This window comes from Staurois parvus, unplaced genomic scaffold, assembly GCF_062004578.1.
Source record: "Staurois parvus isolate SC_StPar_1 unplaced genomic scaffold, SC_StPar_1.0 ptg000117l, whole genome shotgun sequence".
NCBI classification, from domain to species: domain Eukaryota; kingdom Metazoa; phylum Chordata; class Amphibia; order Anura; family Ranidae; genus Staurois; species Staurois parvus.
Genome location: NW_028317913.1, coordinates 1,586,958 through 1,612,909, shown reverse-complemented (window position 1 = coordinate 1,612,909; position 25,952 = coordinate 1,586,958). Strand labels below are relative to the sequence as shown.

The window sequence follows — 25,952 nt, the reverse complement described above, 5'->3', positions numbered from 1 at the left end:
TTCTTAGTATGGTCAGTTTTTAACTGGAAAGCAAAGGGACTGGCAGGAAGACCAAGCATTTCACACAAAGGGAACAGGATTTTTTAACACAAGTACATAGTACAGCAGGCACCTATCAGGAATATGAAATATTGTATTTCCATATTGTTTAACAAGATCACTGGGGAAACACTGGAGCAGAGTCTTTGTTCTTCACTCATGTATTGGTTGGTTTTTAGGCTGAGTAGTTCATTTTTACATTGTTTTCTATAAACATCAGGAAATGGTTACTTTAAGTTTGTGTGCGTGTTTATCTTAAGACTAGTGCTTTGTTCTGCACTTCAAAGCAAGATTTCTCCTCATTTCTAAATTTGCCCACCTACTATGCAAATCATTTCTAGACACTGGTAACAAAAGATCCACAAGCAATAGATCTGTCTAAAGCAGCCCATACATTGGTCAACCAGTGGGCTAAACGAAAAAAATGATCTGACTATCCATCCACTCATTCATCGTGGATGGGGGAATCCTTCCCGCTGTGGTATAGTATTCTGACAGCGGGGAAACTCCCACCCCCCAATTAGAATACAATGATCAATAGATTGACTTTGTACAACCAGCCTGGCAATACATGGATGGTAATTTCGCCAATTCAGCATGAACCAGCCAAATTTTGATTCATGTATGACCAGCTTAATGTTGAGGCTGACGAGGGGGATGATATTAAAAAAAAAAAAAAATGAGCAGATGGTTTTCAACAAACAGCAGCCCATGTTGAAAAGTGCCAGAACCTACTGCATTTCATCATGAGACTCAGATGTTAAGCAAAGTGGTGCATGAACGTTGTCTGTGTGATAAAGTGCCTTTGATGGTCAAAAGCTTGTTACCTCCCTCTATGGGAGCCCTTAATAGCACAGCTCTCATTCTGATGTCGCAACAGGCAGTGCTTCACACAAACTGAACACGATTGGGAAATTCTACATGGAAATGTGTTCAGGAACATGTACTGTACACTTGCTGGAACTAGCCTATTGCTAACAGCTTACAGTGAAAGCATTAATATTCTGTTATGAAAGGGTTACATATAACTGTGGGAATTGACTCATGTTATAGGTGGTTTGGTCTTTTAATTGTACCCATCATTCGATCTGAATACTATATTTCCTGATCTCATGATATCTATTCTTTCTCTTTTAGGCAAAATAATGAAAAAAGTGCACCAAAACTCTTGATAAGACTGATTGGGGTATAAGCAACAGCCACGCTCATGTTTTCTCCCGATCAAGAAAACCATCCCGCCAAGGCACCTGTGAAATATGGGGAGCTCATTGTACTGGGGTGAGTACTGTGTTCTTCCTCTATCCAGTCATGAACCTTGCTAGATCTTTTTCCTTCATCTAGTTCTAAACAAGGATGGCCTTTATTGCAGATATTGATGTATTAAATGGGTTTAGTTCCAAGTAGTTACTCCCGCTGCGCAGCTCGATATTCATTTCGGAACAATTCCTGGGTGCCAGGATAACTAGACTGCCAGCAAGGGACCTTGCGCACATTGGGCTATTAGAGCCAAGGAAAGTATTGCAGACTTTAGTTTAACTTTAAGAGCTGGCACCCTGAAATCTAGGTGGTCTATTCTGCAATCTCTAACTTCTTCCCCTGAAGTTGTCATTTTGGCTCCCTGTAACATTGGTCAAAGAGATTGTATTCACTTTCTTCTTGTGAGGTGTTCTTATTTAATTCCTAATCCTGACCCTTGCTTTACTCTTGGCAGCTCTGTTCGGACCACATATTGATGAATTTGTGAATCTATTCTTAGCTGCAAGGCAACGTACAAAATGTTATTTTTGCCTACGTTGGCCTAACTCTTGGTAGCCCTGTATAGTTACTCACATATTGATAATTTTGAGAATCCATCCTAAACTGCAAGTGTGTGGTTGTAAACTAAATTCAGGATCTTGTGGAAAATCAGTTTTTGGAAGGCTTCACACTTTAAAGGATAACTTTTCATATAACTTGGGCATGTTTTTTAATATCACCTCTTACCTAAACATGTTCTTTCCCGGTGCCATGAAGCAGCCTTCACACGCCCATCCAGTGTAAACCTTGCTTTGTGTAAATGTAATATGGCTGCAGTCTGTGCTGTACAGTGCAGAGGAAAACCTGTTTCCAGAACAAAACTGATAACATAGAAAACAATCTGAGATCCCGCCTAGATGACAATTCCACTTTTCACACTGTGCTGTCTGGAATTACATGGCATGGGGCTTTGGACAAGGCTTAACTACATTTAGACAGGACTTTCTGTTTTAGCAATTTTTGGCTTTTTTCCATAGTGCATTGCTCTTATGTGAACAGAGCAATGTTTACACTGACCTGTGCTTATGAAGGTAGCTCTCAAAGCAGAGGGAAATATGACAGAGAAAAGGCACGCCCCTTGAGGGTTAGGGACTGATGTGAATGTACAATATATATGTAAAGCGCTGCGTAAATTGACGGCGCTATATAAGTACCTGAAATAAATAAATTATATTTGCAAAGTTACTCCAAGGATATAAAACAGCAAATGTGTTTTAAAAGTACAGTACATTCATCCTTGGAATATACTGTGGAAATGCTTAAAGTAAAAATTAAAGTCTGCAAATGCTGACTTCTTTAGAAAATGCTAGTGGCCTGGCTGTTTCATTCCCTCTTAAAGTGGTTGTCAACCTCAGTCATGAAATCTGAACAGTGCACAGCTATCTGTAGTATCTGTACTATAGTGTTTACTTGTCTCTCTTCAAAGCTCTATCTGGTGCTTCATTCCTCTGTTATCAGCATGTGTCACTTCTGTGAAGTTTTCCTGACCCACTAGATTAATCTGTGGGGGGGGGATGGAAGGGGGGGTGAGAGCTGGGCAGACAGCTTGTCTATTCAGAACATAGCTCCTGTGTGTTGTGGGGATGTGTCCCTTTCCTCCAGTCAGCTCTAACTGCAGCTCCCTGCCTCCTCCTCTGTGATACTGACAAAAATGCAGAAGGATTTTACCTACAATCAGCACTTTTAAAGGGATGTACCAAAGAGAAGTCTGCAAATAAACAAGTAAAACATATGCGGGGCGATTTGTTTCATTTCACTGGTATATGAGAGGGTTTACAACCACTTTAAGGGTGTGCTCACACTACCAACAGAAAAAAACAATGTTTTTCTCCGCAGGTAATGACCACAGCTGGGGAGTGGTGCTTTGCATGTTTTACAACACAAGAAGCAGTTTCTCCCCTTTTTGTTCTAAAATTTGGTGGAATGGTACGGCTCAGCTGCAGTGCTAAACAAATGCAGCAGGTGGTGTGGAAAAATGCAACATGTCTGCATATTTCTGCACAACTATGCCCCGCAGCATGAAAATACAAACCATTGTTTTCTGTGTGCCCTTGTGAAGAGCTAAATTTTTTTTTCCTCAGAAAAACGCATTTTGTGAACCTACCCTTAAAAAAATCAGCACAAGGGGGGTGGTACTATCAATGTGATACGTCCCTTGTGCTGCTGTCTCTTGGTTTGGTGGAAATTTTCTTCCTCCAATCCCTACCCGTGCTGCCTTAATCTTTTGGTGCAGCAAGGGTTAATAGAGCTGAATGAGCTATGACAGGCATTCATCGAATTAATTCATCAAAAGTTGTCCATGAAAGGAAGACAGGCAGATGATTGAATGCATAGATTGTGTTTCATTCATAGAAGCAATAGTACTACTTCTATGAATGAAGGAGCTGGGCGGAAAGGGTGGACATAGTATGGCTCTCTTGATGAGTGCCTGTCACAGCTCCCCCCCCACTCTTATTAAACCCTGCCACGGGGGAACGTTTTAGCAGCAAAGGTTAGGGGGGTGGATCGAAAGGAAGATTTCTGCTAAACCAGGAGAGGGCAGAACAAGGGACACACTGATAGTAAGTTATGTCCCTTAGGCTTCAATTCAGTGATGTAATAAGTAGATAAGGACTTCTGACTTTTTATAACTTTCCTGATCTGTATATTTTGTTATGTTTGAGTGAGTTAATCAAAGTATTAAAGCTTTTTAGAGAGTTAGAGATCTACTGGTGGTATAATACGTACTTCACAAGTTTAAACCAGGACAATGCTATTTCTTTGGTGATCCCCTTGTCCCAGTGTGTTTTGTGCATTGTTGTTGGTCTCTAGATTTTCATTTTTAGATGAAATTATTTCATTTTTTAGATGAGATTCATTAAAAGTTTGTTATAGGTGTGGTATCATAAAATGTTGATACCAAGTGCAAGTTTATGTCTTCCATTTATTATTAGCTTTTATATATTCAGTTGGTTAATGTGCACATCTGAGTGTAAATGAAGTATTTCACAGCGGTGACCTAACTACTTCAGCAAAATAAGCATTAAATCTCCAGTGCAGACAAGAAGGTGGATGACTTAACACGCAATGAGTCATATCTTGCATGATATCCCAGTTCTTCTTTACAAACCTGTATAGTCTGTTTTATTAAACTGTTCTTTTAATATCTCACCTTACAAGTTGTTCATTACAACGCCCACTGCCATGCAGACATTCTCTTACTTCTTGGCTCTAGTTTGCAAAACCCAACTCCAACTTCTCAGTATAAAACAATTTGTAAAGTGGTTGTAAACTTCAAGCATGAAAAGTGAATAAAGCCTATCCTTCTGTAGTGTGTACTAGCCTGAATCCAAAGCACCAGTCTGGTTCTCTGATTTTTCTGCGATCTGTACAAGCCAATCATAGAACTGTAAGCCAACACCTAAGCCTCAAAGCCCCCCCCCCCCCTCGCACACCAGGTGGCGCATAGACTCAGCTCTGCTTTTCTCTATTAACCTTTTAGCGGGAGGGGGGTGTCCTTTCCCTCCAATCCGCTATCAGATTTTGCAGAGCTCTGTGCTCTAGCTCTGCAGTGTGCATGATGTCTGATCCCCACCCCCTGCTTTTTGCTGCTCAAAGATGCTGTGTAAAATGTGTGTTTTGGAAGATTGTACAGAAGAAGGGGCATCAGATGAGCAGGTACAATTTACATAGGAGGCTTTCATTTCTGTGCATCACCCTAGCTAGTCACTTCCCAGGGTCTATGTAAGGCTTTACAACCACCTAAAAGCCCAATTGAAGCAATGTTTTGTTTTATTACTGGAATTCAGTCCTGCTGCATAACAAATATTATGTATAGGTTTTATTATGTGGTCTTGCTTTAAAACTGTATCAGGTTGCCCTGTTGTGTTAGCAAGCTGGAGAACCAGACCACTGCTCTCACATGAAGTGCAAAGGTCCAGATCTGCAGGTGTCTCACATGCCCCTGCACAGTGCTCCTATCAACATCACTGTTCAAGGTGAGCATTGTTAATTGGACTGGGCAGGGGGCATGTACACTGGAAATATCTACTGCTGCTCTCTATTTTAGAACGCTAGTTCCAGAGCACAATTGTATTACCGACACAGGACAGCTTGATATAGTTGTAAAGCATGTAATTAACTTTACATATTGGTTGCATAACAATAATAAAAACCATGACTTCAGTTGGGGTTTAAATTCCATAAGTCTTGTTTAAAAAACATAATGTTTGTTTGAAAAAATATTAAGCCTGTTTAAAAAGAAAACCCTTTACATTTTTGGGTTGAAATACTTACCTTCTTGACGTCCTTGTGGAAACTTTGATAGCTGTTGACCCACTTCCAGATTGAATGACACCCAGCCTCACTCAACTGTAAGTCAGTGCAGTCATGGCTGCACTATAGTCTATAGTTCACTGTGCTGCTTGGAGGAAGAATTTGATGTAACAAATAGATGCAGGGAGCCAAAGGGGTTTAGGTATTTACTTGAATCAGACTTTAAGGTTTATCTCTAGCAAGATCCATAAAGACATGGATGAGCAAGTTTGGGGTCCTAACCTCAACCTGATAGAATATCTTTGGGATGAATTAGAGCGGAGACTGTGAGCCAGGCCTTCTCGTCCGATATCAGTGCCTGACCTCACAAATACGCTTCTGGAAGAATGGTCAAACATTCCCATAGACACACTCCTAAACCTTGTGGACAGCCTTCCCAGAAGAGTTGAAGCTGCAAAGGGTGGGCCAACTCAATATTAGACCCTACGGACGAGGACTGGGATACCATTAAAGTTCATGTGCGTTTAAAGACAGGCGTCCCAATACTTTTGCAATATAGTGTCTGTGTGTGTGTATGTATGTATGTGTGTGTGTGTGTGTGTGTGTGTGTGTGTATATATATATATATATATATATATATATGTGTAAGTATGTGTGTGTATGTGTGTGTGTGTGTATATATATATATATATTTATATATAATATAATGTGTGTGTGTGTGTGTATGAACCTGCTCTCATCTGTGAAAAGCACAGGGCGCCAGTAGCGCACCTATTAATTCTGGTGTTCAGTGGCAAATGCCAATCAAGCTCTATGGTGCCAGGCAGTGAGCACAGGGTCCACTAGAGGACATTGGGCCCTCAGGCGACCCTCATGAAGTCTGTTTCTGATTGTTTGGTTAGAGACATTCACACCAGTGGCCTGCCGGAGGTAATTTTGTAGGGCACTGGCAGTGTTCATTCTGTTCCTCTTTGCACAAAGGAGCAGATATCAGTCCTGCTGATGGGTTAAGGACCTGTCCAGCTCTCCTAGAGTAACTGCCTGTCTCCTGGAATCTCCTCCATGCTCTTGAGACTGTACTGGGAGACACAACAAACCTTCTGGCAATGGCACATATTGATGTGCTATCCTGGAGGAGTTGGACTGCCTGTGCAACCTCTGTAGGGTTCAGGTATCGCCTCATGCTACCAGTAGTGACTCTGACCCTAGCCAAATGCAAAACTAGTGAAAAACAGTCAGAAAAGATGAGTAGGGAAAAAAAAAATGTCAGTGGCCTTCACACCAAAGCAGCTGAAACTGATTAAAAACCCCCTCTGCTACTTAACTGATCAGATCAATATCCCAGGAGTTTAATTGACTTGATGCTATACTCTGATTAAAAAGTGTTCCTTTAATTTTTTTGAGCTGTATGTGTGTATAATTTATTATTTTTTTATTCACATGTCATTTTTACATTTGTATTTTATTCAACAAAGAACATATGTATAAAACTATTATAAATTCCCTTTCTGTAACTTGTCATATTATGTATTTTAAAAAGTTGTGCTGATATTTCTTAGTCACTCTCGCGGTATTACAGTACTACTTTAATTTTCTCCAGGTACAATGGCTCTCTTCCGAATGGGGACAGAGGAAGGAGGAAAAGCAGGTTTGCTTTACTGAAGAGACTTAAAGCCAATGGGGTGAAGCCAAGTACTGTTCACATTGCCTGTACTCCCCAGGCAGCAAAGGTAACTTTATGTATTGTTATTTAGTTTCCCAAATAAAATCTAATATGTGCTTTTTAACCACTTTCCGTTCCGTCACAGTATATTTACTGTGACAGGGCAGCAGCTTCAGACACAGCAATGCAAATATACATTGCAAACCTGCTTCTGGGTTTTGAAATGCATGCGCGTGTCCCCTGCTAACCTGCACTGTGGTTGGACACAGCGGAATTTTGTCAGCAGATCCTGGCCAATGATTTATGGCTGAGACCTACTGATCAGCTGTGTTCAATCACAGCACAGAGCCCTGTGTTTACTAACAACAGAGGGCTCTGTACACAAAGCAGCGATCTGGCTGTTTCTTCTCCCTGCAAAGTTAAAAAAAAAAAAACAGCCAAATTTATTAGTAAAAGCAGCACATATCACATGGTTATACTTTTTCGGCACACAGGTAACCCTTTGATTGCCCCTTGATGTTAATCCCTTCCCATCCAAGTGTCAGTACAGTATTAGCACTGATCACTGTATTAGTGTCACTGTTAATGTCAGTGTTAGTGTGCCTCCCAGCCAGCATCAGCTAGCCCTCCACACTTCTCACAATCCCACTAAAAGTCACTGATCACCACATTACCAGTATAGCATCATAGCTGCATACATTCCAGTATATATCTATACTCGGACAAAAAAGTTAACAAAAAAACCACACAATAGAAAAAAAAAACTAAAACGGGCAGACTCAATGGACCACTCATACATTATAATGTTTGCACAAACCAATTAATATACACTTATTGGAATTTGTTATTTACCAAAAACATGTAGCAGAATTAATTTTAGTATTTATTTATGAAGAAATGTGATATTTTTTATTTATTATTATTATGGGATATGTTTTTTTGTGTTTTAGAATAGAAAGTAGAAAATGTTTGTTTTTTTTCCAAAAGATTTGGTGTTTTCATTTATATAATAAAAAAATAAAAACCCAGTGGTGATCAAATGCCACCAAAAGAGAGCTATATTTGAAAAAAAAATAACTTTTTTTTTTGGGTAGAGTGTTTCATGACTGCGCAATTGCCATTTAAAGTAGTGCAGTGCTAAATCGCAAACAATACGCTGGTCATGAAGAGGTAAAACCTTCCAGAGGTCAAGTGGTTAAGGACATTTGGCTTTTGCATCTTTTTGAACATTAGTCCATACAGTGGTATTGATCGTTATGCTCATTCCCAATATTTCTCTTATATGTATTATTGTCATTGCTACCAAAGCAGTTTTTAAAGCAATTATTTTCATACTCTGACATTTCGGCAGGTTTTAATTATGAACAGCTTCTTCAGCAAGAGAGTTAGATACAAAAACACAGCTAGATCATTGATCCAGATATATTGAAAGCCGCCATCTCTACACCGAGCAACAAAAAAAAAAAAGCCTTATGAAAATTGACAGATATTGTGTTTTAGATAATTTTTTTTTCTGCTGTCTGGTCAGTCCCTTTTGTATAGTTGTGCATAGAGAATCCTGATCTCTTAACCTTTAGTACTTTTCTTTTTGGGGGGGGGGTCTCTTCTGTTGTTTAGGTAAAGCCACAACAGAAGAGTGATGAGAAACTGTTTACCTGCTTTAGAAGGCATAACCTTTTAAATAACATACTGTTATGGTGTCTTTTGTCAGGGTGCCATTTGCCTGCTTTTTGATGCTGTGTCATTGTTCTTTCTTAATAATATACACATTTTTGTTTCAGGCAATAAGTAACAAGGACCAGCATAGTATATCCTACACTTTGTCAAGGGCACAGACTGTGGTGGTGGAGTACACTCATGACAGCAACACGGACATGTTTCAGGTAAGAATCTTCAACAAAAGTTTTCTGTCTTATTAATATGGCCATTAAGGCACAGTTTGTATTTAATAACAGGATTTTTAAACACTAACAAATCCTTGCTATAGTTGAATATATAGTGATCCTAAAAGGAGACCCTTTAATTTTACTTTTTGAGTAGTAGATCCTACTCTTGAAATAGTATGTCTGTATGTGGAGTTTGAGTGCCCTTTTCTGCTACAACTGGAGGCTTTCTGATTACGGAGACTATATCCGTGGTCCCCAAGCTGTGTCCCACAGGCCAGACATGGCCTTTTGCTTGCATTTAAATGGCCCTTGGGGTACAATTCTTCCCATTGATAACAAAAAAGGGGCAATATTCCTTCCCCCCCCCCTTGACCACAGGCATTAGGTCTTTTCTTACTCTAATGGCAATTGATACTTTGGAAGCTTCTACTCCTCCTGGCAACAGTCTGGCCCCCCTAAAGTCTAAATGGCTCTAAACTTGGCCCAGTGTTTAAAAAGTTTGAGGAACCCTGGACTTTATCTTTGGGAGGTTGATCAGAGGTCTTGCTTAACGTGCGTTTGTGTGTGTTTTTCATATAGAAATATACACTATATTGCCAAAAGTATTGGGACACCCCTCCAAATCATTAGATTCAGGTCCAGTCACCTCTATGGCCACAGGTGTATAAAATAAAGCACCTAGGCATGCAGACTGCTTCTACAAACATTTGTAAAAGAATGGATTGCTCTCAGGAGCTCAGTGAATTCAAGTGTGGTAACTGTCTGCAGAGTCAATAGCCAAAGACCTCCAACTTCATGTGGCCTTCAGATTAGCACAACAGTGCATAGAGAGCTTCATGGAATGGGTTTCCATGGCCAAGCAGCTGCATTCAAGCCTTACATCACCATTTCCATGGCCAAGCAGCTGCATTCAAGCTTTATACCACCAAGTGCAATGCAAAGCGTCGGATACAGAGGTGTAAAGCACGCCGCCACTGGACTCTAGAGCAGTTGAGACATGTTCTGTGGAGTGACGAATTGTGCTTCTCTGTCTGGCAATCCATTGGACGTGTCTTGGTTTGGCAGTTGCCAGGAGAATGGTACTTGCCTGACTGCATTTTAACAAGTGTAAAGTTTTGTGGAGGGGGATTATGGTGTGGGGCTGTTTTTCAGGGGTTGGGCTTGGCCCCTTAGTTTCAGTGAAGGGAACTCTTAAGGCGTCAGCATACCAAGACATTTTGGACAATTTCATGCTCCCAACTTTGTGGGAAAAGTTTGGGGATAGCCCCCATAAAGACATGGATGAGCAAGTTTGGGGTAGAGGAACTTGACTGGCCTGCACAGAGTCCTGACCTCAACCCAGTAGAACACCTTTGGGATGAATTAGAGCAGAGACTGTGAGCCAGGCCTTCTCGTCCGGCATCAGTGCCTGACCTCCCAAATGTGCTTCTGGAAGAATGGTCAAACATCCCCATAGACACTCCTAAACCTTGTGGACAGCCTTCCCAGAAGAGTTGAAGTTGTTATGGCTGCAAAGGGTGGGCCAACTCAATATTGAACCATCTGGACTAAGATTGGGATTCAAATTCATGTGCGTGTAAAGGCAGGGGTTCCAATACTTTTTGCAATATAGCCTATATACTGTATATATATAGTATATATCAAACTTTTATTTTTCTTGACATTGCTTTTGAGTGTTCTGCCACAGGGTGCTGGGGTAGCATTCGGCACCAGGGTATAAGTATCCCTTATTCCTGTAGCTTTGTCAAATATGTATACAGTATGTCTTCAGTACTTGGCCAATGTGCAGCAGATTCAGATTCTTCAACTGAATATAAATCAGGTTTGCTTATGTGGGTTTTGTCTAGAGCTGCAAATTCAGACATTTTGCAGCACACAGGCATTTACAAATGAGGGACAATGGACACATTTTCACAATGGCCATATGCTCTGACAGTTGTAGGCAATGAGAGGGTTTCATTATAACCATTTGAGTTCCATCGGTTGCCAGTAAAATATAGACTGGCTGCAGGAAAAGACTGGTGCTCATGATCAACAACTTAGGGTAAAATTCTTTAATTTGTTACTTTGTACATTAATGCCTTTTTTGCAAACCTTTAATGAGACACAACTCCTTGTAATGTGTTACAGCTTTATAATTAAAGGGTCAAGAATGGTCACAATGCATGTGATGCATAATAATCTGAGGTCAGAGAAAATAAGTCATTTGTATCCCTTCTCTCTCTCTCATTTTCAGCTACAGTTTATTCCACAGCTTCAGTAAATGAATGAAACATCATGGCAAGTTACTGTAGGCTTCCTTTTGATGGTCTAGGGAGATTTCATCTTTGTAATACTCAGCCATGACAATGCTCTCGTTGTCTTGACAAGTCATTCTCTGTATGTTGCTATTTCTTTCTGTACAATGATTCCTATCTCTCTTCTAATGCATTTCTAGATTGGAAGGTCAACAGAAAGCCCTATTGATTTTGTGGTAACTGACACAGTTCCAGGAAGCCAGAGCAACTCCGATACACAGTCCGTACAAAGCACCATCTCGAGATTCGCATGCAGAATTATTTGTGAACGAAATCCTCCATTTACTGCCAGAATATATGCTGCAGGCTTCGACTCTTCCAAGAATATTTTCCTTGGGGTAAACCATTCTATGTTAATTGTTTAAGGATTATTATCCCCAGTGCAGTTGAGAAAACATTCCTTTTTTTGGGGAACCGTATTTCACTTTTAGTCAGGTAGATGTGAAAGAAGTGAAGTCTCCATGTTGCCTAATAATAGACCTAATGATGTAAAGGTGCCGGGTGGGGGATATAGATGATGTTCCTGACACTTGTGTTTAGTCCTATGTGTTTCATACTCTGGCACTGGTAGCTGATGTAAGTCAGTTCAGAAAATCACCTTAACTGTTGTCCTACATTCATAATATACAATTGGGGAGAGCTTACCAGTAAGTGCATGGTTTAACTGGCAAGGGAGGAATGCTTCACTTTGTTTTTAAACCACTGTACAGTTACCCAGAAATAAGAGGTGTCTCATCATTTTCAGCCAGAATAAGCAGCAATATCATGTCTCTGGTACTTTCAGACAGGTCAGGCTAACTATTCTAAGGGGGGTGGGGTGGATGTTATTGGTCAGATAGGTAAGAAAACCATTGTTCCTCGTGCAGGTAAGCTGACACCATTGCTGTCATCCTGCAGCTCGCTGTTCTTCCCCTCTCTCCAAATAAATAAAACACATGTAGTACCTCTCATGCAGTACACACACACACACACACACACGCACGTACGTACGCACACGCGCGTGCGTACAAGTACAGAAACATACTTGTTGATCTTCCAGAAATGGACTCTGTTCCCAAGGCAAGCCGATGATGCAATTTTTGCTCGATTTCCCCCATCAACAATGTGGTAATCCTTCCCTGCCAGCAGAGCACAGTGAAGGCTGCTAAAGCCAGTGGCAGTAATCACATGACAAAACTCAGGCTGGTTGTACTGAAGTTGATCGATGGATGGACTTCAGTACAACCAGCCTGCCCATAGATGGATCAAATCTTGGCTGGTTCAGCAGGGATTTGGTTCTTCTTTGGCCAACTTAAGTCCTGTTGTGAGTGCTATCAGCCCTGGCCAGTTTTCTCTTGCCACACTAATCTGTTCCACCTACTCTGTCATCCATCTTTACAACTAAAGGTCTTATTATTCTGTAGTCCCAAGATAAGCACAGAGAGGATTAATAACTCGCATTGAGACAACCCAGAAAGTAAGCACTGGACACAGGATAGCTCTGAATTTGACACGATCCACGGGTATTTTTGTACTTATTGAAAATATATAACACAACAGTTTCAATTGTATATTTAGTAAACCAAAAGGGATCAAAACAGAAGTTCACTGTTCACATGCACTTTAATGGAAACCTGTCATTAGATAAGCATAGATGTTACCATTGCTTAGCTCTTCATCTGAAAATGCAAGTTGGCTGGCTGCCTATCTTGACCCACTTTCTTCAGACGGACTCAAAACACATGCACAAATAAACATATCTGACTTTTCTCCAAGTTTGCTGCTCCTTCTACTACTTCTAACGCATTGACTTAGATTATTGTTGCCAGCACTGAAAAGCACAGTGTTGCGTGAACAAGACCTGAGAGCACTCAAATCTTCATTGCATGTCCAAGCCCCCTCTAAAGAGACTCTGTCACTAGGAGTAGAGGGGACAGACTACAGTAGGTATCATGCACAAGCACCTAGAAGTACCTTCACATATCTGCAGCAGCCTCCCTGGCAATTGGCACAGGTATAAAGCACAGCATTTAGACCTCTTTCACATGGGGCTTGTTGACTAGCTTCGATTGCATTGCCAGGAGTAGCTAAGGCGAGTTAAAAATGCACTTCAACTGCATGTTTTTGCTGCCTGACATTGCCCATGTAAAAGGGTGCCTAAGAGGTACCAGCATATGCATTGTCCTGACAAAATTCTTGTAATGCCAAAGCTTGCTCACCTCTTTCTGCCTCCTGTGCACTCTGATTGGCTAGTGGGGCTGCTCATCGTAGTGATGGGCCAAGAGTAATGTAAGAAGACAAGGCTTGGCTGCAAATTCCAGAACTACTCAGAAGTGTCAAGCAATTGTTCTGTTGGATCAGCCTGGCATTCAACAGTAAGTCGGTTTGAGGGGTACTGCATGTAAACGGCTACCTTTTTTTAAAGCTGATCAAACAAGGGCAAGTGCTTTTCCTTTCCTACCTGCCTTTTACGATGTTTCTTAAAGAACACAGTTGCAAATGAGATAAAGAAATTAAGTTACTCTTCAGTTTGTAGCAGAAGAGATGGGTGACAGCAAAATTGTTTATCAGGGTGTCAGATCTGAATTACATATCAGCTGTCTTCCATAAGCGGGAGAATAGATAAAAATGTAGCTCCTGTATTGACTGTTTATAAAATATTCTTTTTTTTTTTTTTTTTCCCCATTATAAGAGGAGTTCTTTTTTAATTTTTCACTGCAGCATGTAATGTTCTGTAATTCATGTGTGATTGTTCCTGGCTTCTTTCCTCATAATAGGAAAAGGCTGCCAAATGGAAAACGATAGATGGGCAGATGGATGGGTTAACGACAAATGGAGTCCTTGTTATGCATCCACGCAACGGATTCACCGAGGACTCTAAGCCAGGGGTGTGGAGAGAAATATCCGTTTGCGGGAATGTGTTTAGCCTAAGAGAGACCCGCTCAGCTCAGCAGAGAGGAAAGATGGTATGTGCCACCTAACAGCCTTTCTTCTGTCAGTTTAACCGCTAAGGAATAATTTTTTTCTTTTCAACATTTTCCTTCTGAGAATCTGCTTTATTGAGGCTGTAAAATGGTATGTTTATTTGATTAGATGATTTCTTTTAATTCAAAGTCAGTTTTCTCATGGTTTAAATTTATTTATAGCACTTTTCAAGTAAATTTCATCTCGTCAAGCTTAGAACATACTGTTCCTCCATGGAAAAAAATGAATGCTGGATGATGAATCATCTTAACATATTTCCCTTTATATAACTGGGCTGTTCTGTGACAGATTGAGTCGCAAAGGGCTGGCATGTGAAGTCAGCTTCAGCCACTGTGGAGTTATTCATGTAATATTTCAGTTTTTAAGTATTTGACCTTTTTAGATCTCGAGTTCAATATATTCAATTTTAGTTGGATTTAGCAGGCTTTTCATATTGCTTCTGGTTTGGACTGCAGTGCTCTCTCACACAATTTTGAAGAGCCTGCTTCTCATAGCTTGGGCAAGGAATCAGTGAGCAGAGGGGTTGACCTGAATTCTAACATGCTCGGATTCAAGACCATGAAGAAAATAAAGATACTGGCAACTATTGGAACTTGCTGTGAGGGTAGCAGTGCTGCATGAATGATAAATGCCAGAAAGGGTGTATTTTGTGTTTTTATATGTTGTTTTGCTTTTAGTTTGTGGTGAGTGAATCCGATATAATGACACAGATACTCGCCTCTGCTCCAGTAATGCTGCATCTGAAAGCTTCCTTGCTGGTGCTAAAATCTTCTCCCTGGATCCTTGGCCTTCTTGATTGGCCAAACCAGGATGTTGTAGATAGTCTGTATGCATAGGGGACTTCATTTATCCCAGCACCTGAGACTCAATCTATTGATCGACTTCAGTACAACCGGCCTGTCAGGGGTTTTTTTTTTTTTTGCCCCGATCACTGTTGGCGGCTATAGACACCACCAGCGATCATTGCATTCTGCCGATGGGGAAGGCTCCCCGCTGGCAGAACACAATAGCGCTGGGGGAGTTCAGCAGTTTTCTTTCCTTCAACCCATGACTGAAGGAAAGAAAATTGCAAAATGTATGGTCTGCCTTACTGTTTGATATTTTGTTTTTACTATTCTCCTCTGATGCTATGAGCACATATTGATTATATACTTTACTAGCATAGTACTATCACTATAACATGAAGAGTCATGAACAGATTACCTGCTCAGGTCATTTTACAGTGATTTTATTTTCTAGACATGTATCAGAAGAAACATTTAACGTGTATCTCTAGACAAAATGGTTTTGTTTTGGTCAAAGTAGGGAATAGTTTAAATCATTTTTTTTAGGAGATTTTGCTCCACTTCCTGTTACAAGAAACACAGAAGGATTTAGGTAATAGTGTCCTGGGAATTCCTTTCGGGCACATTTATTACCAGAACAGGAGTCACCATTGAAAGACTTTCTCACACCTTCTTTTGCGGTGACCGCCATAAAATTTTGGATTTTTTTGTTTTTTAATGATTTTCTGTTACAGTGATGATGGTCATCATGAGACAGAGAGGTTGAATGACCCCTGCATGTACACTGAAATAAGAACCTTTCAAGGGTCCTCATCCTGCTATACTTTGTCTAAACAACTAAGAAATTCTTTGAATAAGATTTTTAAATTGGTTACTTAATAGAGTAGTCAAGGTAGAGTGGAATCTGAGTAGGAACATATAACCTATCCATGAGACCAATTTTTAAATCAATTGAAAGGTCCTGGACTGACTGCTTCCTCCTTCCAGTCCTCTTACAGCTAATGTTCAGTTACCTACACATCACTAGAGGGAACATGTCCCTATAGATGTCTGAGAAACATTTTGACTGCATAGTTTATACAATAGATGCTTGAATTTCATGTATTGAACTGGAATAACTGGAATCTTTATGTTTAACAGGTGGAAAATGAAAGCAATGAGCTTCAAGATGGTTCCCTCATTGATCTTTGTGGAGCTACTTTGTTATGGCGCACTGCTGAAGGGCTATCCAGAACTCCAACCGTAAAACACTTGGAAGCACTGAGACAGGAGATCAACGCAGCACGACCTCAGTGTCCTGTTGGCTTTAATACACTGGCTTTTCCTAGTATGAAGAGGAAGGATGTTGTCGATGAGAAACAGCCTTGGGTATACCTGAACTGCGGCCATGTACACGGTTTCCATAACTGGGGGAACAAAGAGGAGCGGGATGGGAAGGACCGGGAGTGTCCAATGTGTCGCTCTGTGGGGCCCTACGTTCCACTATGGTTGGGTTGTGAAGCTGGATTTTATGTGGATGCAGGCCCTCCAACTCATGCCTTTAGCCCTTGTGGACATGTGTGCTCAGAAAAAACAACTGCCTACTGGTCTCAGATCCCACTTCCCCACGGTACTCATACTTTCCATGCAGCCTGCCCATTCTGTGCACACCAGCTTGCAGGAGAACAAGGGTATATCAGACTCATTTTCCAAGGACCTCTAGACTAGCACCTCTTTGGGGCTTGCATTGAGCGAATAAGCTAAGAATGGTGTGGTTTGCTTCCCGCTGGCCGGTCTTCTCAAAGTTGTCAAGACCTGTTGGCGAAGTTTGCATAATACAGAGCTAAAAGCTACAGGAGCTCCAAACGTGAAACACAAGACGCAGCGATAAAACTTTTTATTTTCTGTTTGCAAGCAGATGTTTCAAAACGGGATTATGCAGATTTGATTTAAATGCCTTCATTAATATTTCTGAATGACCCACCTCAGTATTAAATTATTTTGGAAAACTGGGGAATATAGTCAGCTCAAACTACATTAGTTTACAATTCAACACACATTGTAAAATATAGCATACAACAGTTTTATATTTATCTTTAGTATGGAAAATGCCAATGACTTAATAGCATTGTCCTATAAACTGACCCATGTACTTTGGATGCTTAAAGTAGCCGGGACAATATCAGAGAACACCAATATGGACAATCTTTCCTTATTCCTGTTTATTTTCGTTATTCGATCATGAAATTAGCCCGTTTTATCACTGAATCATGTGACAGCTAGGAGATCATAAGTGGGTTCTGGGGGGTCTGTAAATATTTGGTTTCAATCACGTTGTCCTTGGTTAGTCTTAAGAGGCGCTCATTGTTTGCATACATTTCAGGGTTTTTATTTATCTGTTATTTTGAATTCATATTTTTATTTCTGAAGTAATATTTCTTGTGACATGACCTATTTATCCTCTTTTGAGCCATTTCTTGGGTTTCATTAAATCACAAAAAACATGTTGGAGCAGGTAAGATTAGAATGTTTTGTACAACTGTATTTTTCTCGGGGATGTTGCGTATTTTTACTGGAGCCTACATCCATTGTGATAAACTGTAAATTTCATGTTCCAGAAAGAGTTTGTAGTTTAGTTTATTTTTCTTTTTTTTTTTTTTCTTTTTTTTTTTAATTCTACTTTTTCCCTTGCATGTTTTAAGATTGTAGCATTAGCTTTAACACAGCTTGTCCTCAGCTGGGTAGGTGAAATACCCATTTTAATGGGTGGAGTGTTTTGTGGCTTTTTTAACAGAGAAATACACAAGCAACCTTTTCTTTCTCAAGTTTCTTTTTGCACACACTCAGGAAAACTTAACTACAAAGAGAGCCTGAAATACTAGTTCTGATTTTTAACTGATCGTTTTCTAAAAGCAACACTGAATCCTTATGTGAGGAGTTCAGGTTGTTATCACATACAAACCTGAATCAATGCATTAAGTGTTTTAAAGTGTACCTGTCACAGTCTGAGGCCTGAACATGCAAAGTAAGACTTGCATTAATGCTTTAGGAATCCGAGACCAGACTATCCATAATTTATAAAGAATAGATTGGCTGGGTAGATATTGAATCGCATGTTAACTGAAAAGGGGATTTTGAAGACGTTTACCTCCATTTCCTGGAATGGGACAGCAGCTAATATGCAGTCATTAATGGGAATCAAGGAAACATTTTTGGGCTCATTTACTATAATATGAAAACTAGTGCATCTGTTTATGGTAGCCAATCCGCTTCTAAGTTCAGCTTGTCCAATCAAACTTTGACTAAAAACCTGGAAGCTTGTTGGTTTCTATGCAGAGCTGCACCAGATTTTACAATCTCCAGTTTTAGTAAAACAACCCCACAGTGTCTATGCTCTGCTTCATCTCTATAAAATGCTCATTGAGGCCACAGCTTCATTCTACCTTTGCTAAAGAGCCTCTTGTAAGCTTTTAAATGTACCTTCACATTTGATGCAGCTTTCTAGCAATCCTTGGGTAGCAGCTTTGAAAACTGTGTAGAAATCGAATTAACCTTCAGAAGTCTGATGTCCATGAAGTCCGTATGTGTACGATGATATCATCCCTCCTTTACATATTGGCTAAAATTCTATTTTTTAAACTGCCAAAAGCCAGTATTTTAAAGTCTTATGAAAAAACTCTGGTTATTGCAAAAGGACAAGGGCTTGTGAATTTCAAGCAGGCTTGGCGACACCTCGATAAATACTATGAAAAGCCATTGAAAAGGGAAAATATTTTTGTGGATCAATGTTTGTAGCAGGCGAATACAATGGGAAAATAAAACTGGGGGGTTAGATCCCTTTTTCAAACTAAGTATATGTCATAATGCTCTCAGGCATTTCAATATATCTGTGTAACCTGTTTAATTCTTTAAAGTGGAACTTCATGAAAAAAATAAAAATTGGGCGATCAGGCAGGATTTTTAATGCATAAGAGAAGTGCTATGTCTTTTTTCCCATTTAACCTCTTCCCACTGACCTGAGGGCTATATTCGGCCTGCCAGCAGGTGGTCTTTAATGCTGAGTGGTTGCATATATGCATCCCTAGGTAAACACTACTTTGCTGAGAGCATGCTTGCTGCACGCTCCCAGAACCGTAACAAGCAGGTACCGGAAAGCTCCTGATGCATACTTGTGATCATGAACTTTCTGATCCTGTGACTGCCAGTCACATGATGGAAATTCCAGCCTTTGGTTCCTGGAATTTAAATCCTGTTAAAGGGCCAGGAGGCAGAAGTGGAAAGGGGTTCAAGTTAGTTACTTGCCTGTCTGCCCCTGTACAGTGAGCTGTGCATGCACAGCTCATTGTAAAAGTTTGGGAATGCCAAGATGACATAATGTGTGCGAGGGAGTGACATCCCAGCCTGGCCAATGAAAGCTGACAGCAATTGATACCCAGAAGCCGGCCACCCAGCCTGTGCGGGTCTCCGGGACACTGCATTGCTGGAATGAAGGTGACTATAGCTCCGCATAACTCCATTTCTTAGCAAGAAGTATATGATAGAACGTATTGCCCTCTGTTTCTTTTATCTGAATCCTTTTATTTCTGAAAGGATCTTTTTTTGCGGGTTGTTTCCATAAGTCTTTCTACAAGAAATTTGTGTTGGATGTTTACTGGTCTTTTCAAGTGGAATTAACGTCATAGAATGAGTGGGGTTCACGTTAATATTACCAATTCACATTAGTGTTTTGACTTAAAAAATACTCTTTTGTTTGCCTTGTTAAAAAAAAAAGTGGTACTGCTGCTACTCTCCTTTCATTTCTTAAACTTTAATCAGCCTGGAAAGAGTGTGGGTGTTTTACCTCATTGAAGACTGCAGAAACATCATCTAAAACATCAGTTTAAGATACTGAATATCATTTAAAATGAATTTAATACACAGTATAATTTCACTTTTAAAATAAACTCCAAGCAAACTGCTAAATACACAAATGAATGAAATGTATGTAAGCTGCTTTACCTGCTTGAGGATTTTTCTGCTCATCTAATTCTGTGATTTGAACAGATCTGCCACAGTCCCTGTCAATATGGCAGTAAACCTGACTTTTCTGTGATGCGGCCTATGACTGGACAGTTAAAGGACTTATAGCATATTGATGAACTCATCTCTGTTGGCGCCTACTGTCAGTATGTTTCTTGTTAGTTCATGAACACTGCAGTACGCCTGCCTACTTGTGCTTCTTCTTCCTCCTAGTTTGAGCTGTACTGTACAGTGGCTTGCAAGAGGCTGATACCAGGTCAATGTCTGGTGCTTATTCTGCACTTGTTAATACATCATTACATACATTTTTTATTGCAAGCAGAGTTATGTTTGAGTCCTTTTTAACTGCCTGTAGGTCCGCTTTAAAGTGAGTAAACCCTTACATATACTGCATGAAGTGACCAGCCTCAGATGATACACAGAGCTTTATCTGCAGCCTTCTATTCTGTATATCCATTTAAAGTGCCGAATTTATAAAGCTTGTCTGAGATTTCAGAAAACGGGGCGGAGAGTTGAAATAACACACTGCAGAACTCAGTTCCTTTTTTTTTTATCTGCAGCCTTCTCTTCTGTACATTTGTTCAGTGCAGAATTTCTAAAGCTTGTCTGAGCTTTCAGAGAATGGGGCAGAGAGCTGATATTACACACTGCAAAGCTCAGTGAGGAGTTGATTGTAGGAGAGAGACACACCCCTCTCCACACAGCTCACAGGAACATAGCTGAGGCTGTCAATCACAGGCTGTGTGCTTGAGATTCCTCCCGTCACCATTTTTTCCTCTTGGTTTCAGAAAACTTGTAAGACGTGATTCATGCTGATAGCAGAGGAACCAAAGCAGCAGACAAAATTACACTTAGTGCTAGTAATTGAGACAAGTACACACTATAGAGGGATATGCTTTATTCATATTTCATTTCTGAGGTTTACAATCACTTTAAGATGCATGTAAAAGACATGAGCTTTTCACTTGATACACTAAGGAATCAAAGTACAGCCATGAACTGTGGAACAATATTACATTGGTCATTGCTAGAATATTGCAGCACAGACTTTATGGAAAACTGTGGCCTTCAGAAGGGAGGATCAATCATTGTTTACACATACATTGTCCAGTAATGGAAAACAATCATTCTAATCAGGAGCAATGCCAGATACTGTGCTTGGCACACGTCTGAGGAATGGGCAATTGGCAGATCTGTTCTTGTTGATAAAGATGTCTGCTTATGTATGTCCTGCTTTATGAATAAGCTCAATATACAGAATGGCCACCTCTCCCGCAAATGTGACTGGTACACTTTAAGATTGCTTCATGCACCCAAGAGCTGCTTTGTGTTGACATGTAAATAACCTGCAAATGATTTTTATATATACAGTATGTAAAGAGTCCATTCTGTAAAATGTTAGATTTATTTGGTTTACAGCATAATTTATTCACTTTTAAAGGAGTCCTAGCTTACAGTCGTGTTTGGGAGAAGTACTAGCGGAGGTTTTTAAAGCGTTTATTCATATTTTTTTGGTTTTTGGGAGGGAGGTAGGGGCTGGATAAAGGGGAGAAGTTTGGGGGAGGGGGGGGGTGATCCAGATTTTACAAAAACCCTATTTGAAGGATTAAAAAAAGAAAATTGTCTACTATGCATTTAACTTACGGCATAAAAGATTGTGATTGTAGTTGTCAATTCATTTTCTCTTGCTTTTTGTGTCAGCTGTGGCGACTTCTTTGGAGATGTATGTTAAATTATGCAATTTCTGGTCAGCATTTAGTATGCCTTTTGTTTCCGGTTTACACCTGCAACCTGTACATTGGTGAATGTGTATCCACATTGAGAAAGATATCAGGAATATCTTCTGTATTAGGTGGAACATTTTGATTTCAAGCATTTATAAAGCATTCCTTCTATAATGAGAAAAAAAAAAAACTCTGTTTTAGAGCTAAGCCATAATTGGTGCCCTTTGTGCGGACAAGCATACTGTGTATGGAGCCTACATCTAAGATATCTATAAATGGGGCCATTACTGAGAAATCTTAAGTATATTTGCATATTAAATGAATTATGTGAAACTTGACATTCTTATATAAGCGTCCACTTTTATTAAATGTTTACATGTGCTGTCTGATAGTAATGCGTATTGATAACTAGGACTTCACCACATTGATGATTACTTGAGCTCATTACTGCAAGACCAGAAATGGCTTTTATTCTACTGCAGCTGAACGCTGGCCTTGCAGTGTATGGAAATCAATGTGACTTGGCTGTGTGAGTCACAGAGACTTGCAGTAATTGCTATCACACAGTGCTGTAGCTTTTCAGCCTTTACTGGTTACGTAATTATGACCAACTACTGGTAATAAATTTACATTTGTTTCAAAACCACTGATTACTTATGAGAATTGATTCCCAATTTAATCTTGATCATATGAATTGCATTTGGTGATCTGTTTGTATATACAGTGGGGAAAATAATTATTTGATCCCCTGCAGATTTTGTAAGTTTGCCGACAAGGAAATGAAGGGTCTATAATTTTTATCATAGGTGTATTGTAACTGATAGAGACAGAATATCAACCAAAAATCCAGAAAAAACACATGATACAAATGTTATAAATTGATTTACAGTTCCGTGGGTAAAATTAGTATTTGATCCCCAAGCAAAACATGATTTAGTACTTGGTGGAGAAACACTTGTTGGCAAGCACAGAGGTAAGGTGTTTCTTGTTGTTTACCAGGTTTGCACACATCTCAGGAGGGATTCCGGTCTACTCTTCTTTACAGATATTCTCTAAGGGGTCAAATCACTAAAGGTTACCACATGTGATAACATGGTCACCTGACTCATTTGCATAAAGACCGGAGGGCCTGGTAAGGATTGGAAGGAGGGGTCATGGGCCCATGCTGGTTTTTTCATAATTTGCAATTGCCGGTATGTTTTGTTTACATTCAGCTGTCAGCAGGTAACCTGCTGACAGCTGATGAGATATCCATTGCTGAGGGCGCACCGGCCGACTTCCTTAACCAGCTAGCGTGCGATAAATTACCGCATGAAAATATGCAGTAATTACAGCGGTAACAATATTTTACTGCATTAATTTACCGTATTTTTTCAGTCGTTATTTAACTCTTAGTGAATTGACCCCATTATCCTTAAGGTTTCTTGGCTGTTGCTTGGCAACTCGAAGTTTCAGCTCCCTCCATAAATTTTCTGTAGGATTAAGGTCTAGAGACTGGCTAGGTCAATCCATGACCTTAATGAGCTTCTTCTTGAGCCACTCCTTTGTTGCCTTGGCGGTATGTTTTGGGTCATTGTCATGGTGGAAGACCCATCTACGACCCAACTTCAGTGTTCTGGCTGAAGGAAGAAGGTTCTTAGCCAAGATTTTACAATACATGGCCTTGTCCATTGGCCCCTTAATGCAGAAAAGTTGGCCTGTACCTTTAGCAGAGAAACAGCCCCAAAGCATAATGTTTCCACCTCTGTGCTTGACTGTAGGGATGGTGTTGTTAGGATCATAGTCGGTATTTTTCTTCCTCCAAACATGGCGAGTCGAGTTAATGCCTAAGAGTTCAATTTTGGTCTTACAGCACTTTTTCCCAATCCTCTGAATCGTTTAGACGTTCATTGGCAAACTTCAGACGGGCCAGTACATGTGCCTTCCTGAGGAGAGGGACCTTGTGGGTGCTGCAGGATTTAAATCTAGGGTGGCGTATTGTGTTACCAATGGTTTTTTTGCTGACTGTGGTCCCAACTGCCTTAAGAGCCTTCACAATCTCCTCCCGTGTAGTTCTGGGCTGATCCCTCACTTGACTCAGGGATCATCCTTACCCCATGAGGCGAAATTTTGCATGGAGCTCCAGCCTGAGGACGATTAATGGTTATTTTATATTTTTTCCATTTGCGAATAATCACTCCAACAGTTGCCTTCTTCTCGCCAAGTTTCTTGCTGATGGTGTTGTTGCCCGTTCCAGCAGGTCTACAATCTTGTTCCTGATGTCCTTTGACATTTCTTTGGTCTTGCCCATGTTGGTGAGGTTTGAATGGAAGGGAGATTCTGTGGATGGGTGTTTTTTATACACATAAGTTGTCGTTAGGAGCACCTTCTTAACCGCTTGCCAGCTGCCCTATAGCAGAAATACTGCTACAGGACGGCAGGGCTGCACAATATATACATGATTTGGCATTTCCGGGTAGGGGGCGCGCGCCCTACCAGCGCCAACACTGGCAGCTTCAGCTGTTGATCATCGAGTCCTGGCTAGTGATTCCCCGCCGGAACTCAGCGATCAGAGCATCACTGAGAGGGGAGAGGTCTATATGTAAACAATACAGATATCTCCCCTGTCAGCTCCAGCACACTACTTTGTATTGCTCTGCAGAGCAATACAAAGCAATGTGCTTACACTGTAAAACACACACACAGCACACAGTTAACCCTATGATCACCCCAGATGGTTAACCCCTTCCTGCCCAGTGTCATTAGTACAGTGTCAGTGCTTTTTATTAGCACTGATCACTGTATTAGTGTCACTGGGGATGTCAGTGACCGTCCCGTCCTCCCGCCCCCCCCCCCCAGTGTCTGCCCACCGCAGTCCCGCTATAAGTCGCTGATCGCTGCCATTACTAGTATAAAAAGAAAAATCCAGTATATATACCGCCATTTATAAATGCTATAACTTTCATGTAAACCAATTAATTTATATGTATTGGAGTTTTTTAGTTTTTATTTTTTTAGCAAAGCCATGTAGCAGAATACATTTTGGCCTAAATTTATGACTAAATTAGATTTTTTGTTTTTTTTACTGGACATGTTCAATAGCAAAAAGTCAAAAATATTGGTTTTTTTTTTTCCTCAAAATTGTCAGTCTTTTTTTGTTTATAGCGCAAATACCACTGAAAGAGAGCTCCATTTGTGGGGGGAAAAAAGGACATAAAGGTCATTTTGGGTGCAATGTTGTCAGTTAAAGTGACGCAGTGCCGTATCGCAAAAAATGGCCTGGTCAGGAAGGGGGGGGGGGGGGGGAGTAAATCCTCTGGAGGGCAAGTGGTTAAATTAATAGGACTAATCTGTGTATCACATGAGCACATAGCCAGTCTGTGGGAGGCACAATTATTGTTGGTTTGTAGGGGATCAAATACTTATTTTACACACTAAACTGCAGCTCAATTTATAACATTTGTATTGCGTTTTTTTTCTGGATTTTGTTTGATACTCTCTCTCATTTTTATCCTAGGTGTATTTTAAATATAGACCTTTCATTTCTCTGTATGTGGGCAAACTTGCAAAATCTGCAGGGGTTCAAATAATTATATTCGTCACTGAATGCACCATAGCTGGACAAAAATCCAGGAAGCCATGAGCCTCAAGTGTTTTTTTTTTTTTTTTGTTTTTTGTTACACCTTTTGTATTGGCACCACATTAAAGCGGTAGTAAACTACAATTTTTTTTTGTTTTGTTTTGCCACAACCCCTCCAGGTTTATGCCATAATGTGATACTATACACTGCATCCTAGCACATAATGACAGACTTACCTTTCACATGGTGCCCTTCAGTACAGAGCTGTCGCTGTTCCCAGTGTTTCTATTGTCATCCAGTCTTCCCTTCCAGGTTTTCGCTCTCCAGCTGTTTGGCCGGGTTGCAATGATATCATTCCTGCACATGCGCACAGGAGTCTCTGCATTCAGGACATGCTCAATGTGCCCTTAATGCAAAGCATTTTGCACCTGCACGAGTGAAATAATTGGCTGCAGCCGATGTAAATATCTGCTAAATGCCAGAAGTT

General features: G+C 40.4%; 1 protein-coding gene across 2 annotated transcripts in view; it reads left to right on the top strand.

The window, feature by feature from the left end:
• The window catches only part of PELI1 (pellino E3 ubiquitin protein ligase 1), a 103,310-nt gene extending 77,701 nt beyond the window's left edge, over positions 1–25,609 (top strand). For both annotated transcript variants that reach the window (XM_089672006.1, XM_089672008.1), the window contains exons 2-7: positions 1,177–1,317; positions 7,190–7,319; positions 9,034–9,135; positions 11,576–11,773; positions 14,192–14,380; positions 16,325–25,609. In XM_089672006.1, coding sequence (XP_089528132.1) covers positions 1,247–1,317; positions 7,190–7,319; positions 9,034–9,135; positions 11,576–11,773; positions 14,192–14,380; positions 16,325–16,891 — 1,257 coding nt within the window. In that variant the 5' untranslated portion in view covers positions 1,177–1,246 and the 3' untranslated portion in view covers positions 16,892–25,609. The remainder of the gene's footprint in view (positions 1–1,176; positions 1,318–7,189; positions 7,320–9,033; positions 9,136–11,575; positions 11,774–14,191; positions 14,381–16,324) is intronic.
• The last annotated feature ends 343 nt before the right edge of the window (positions 25,610–25,952 follow it).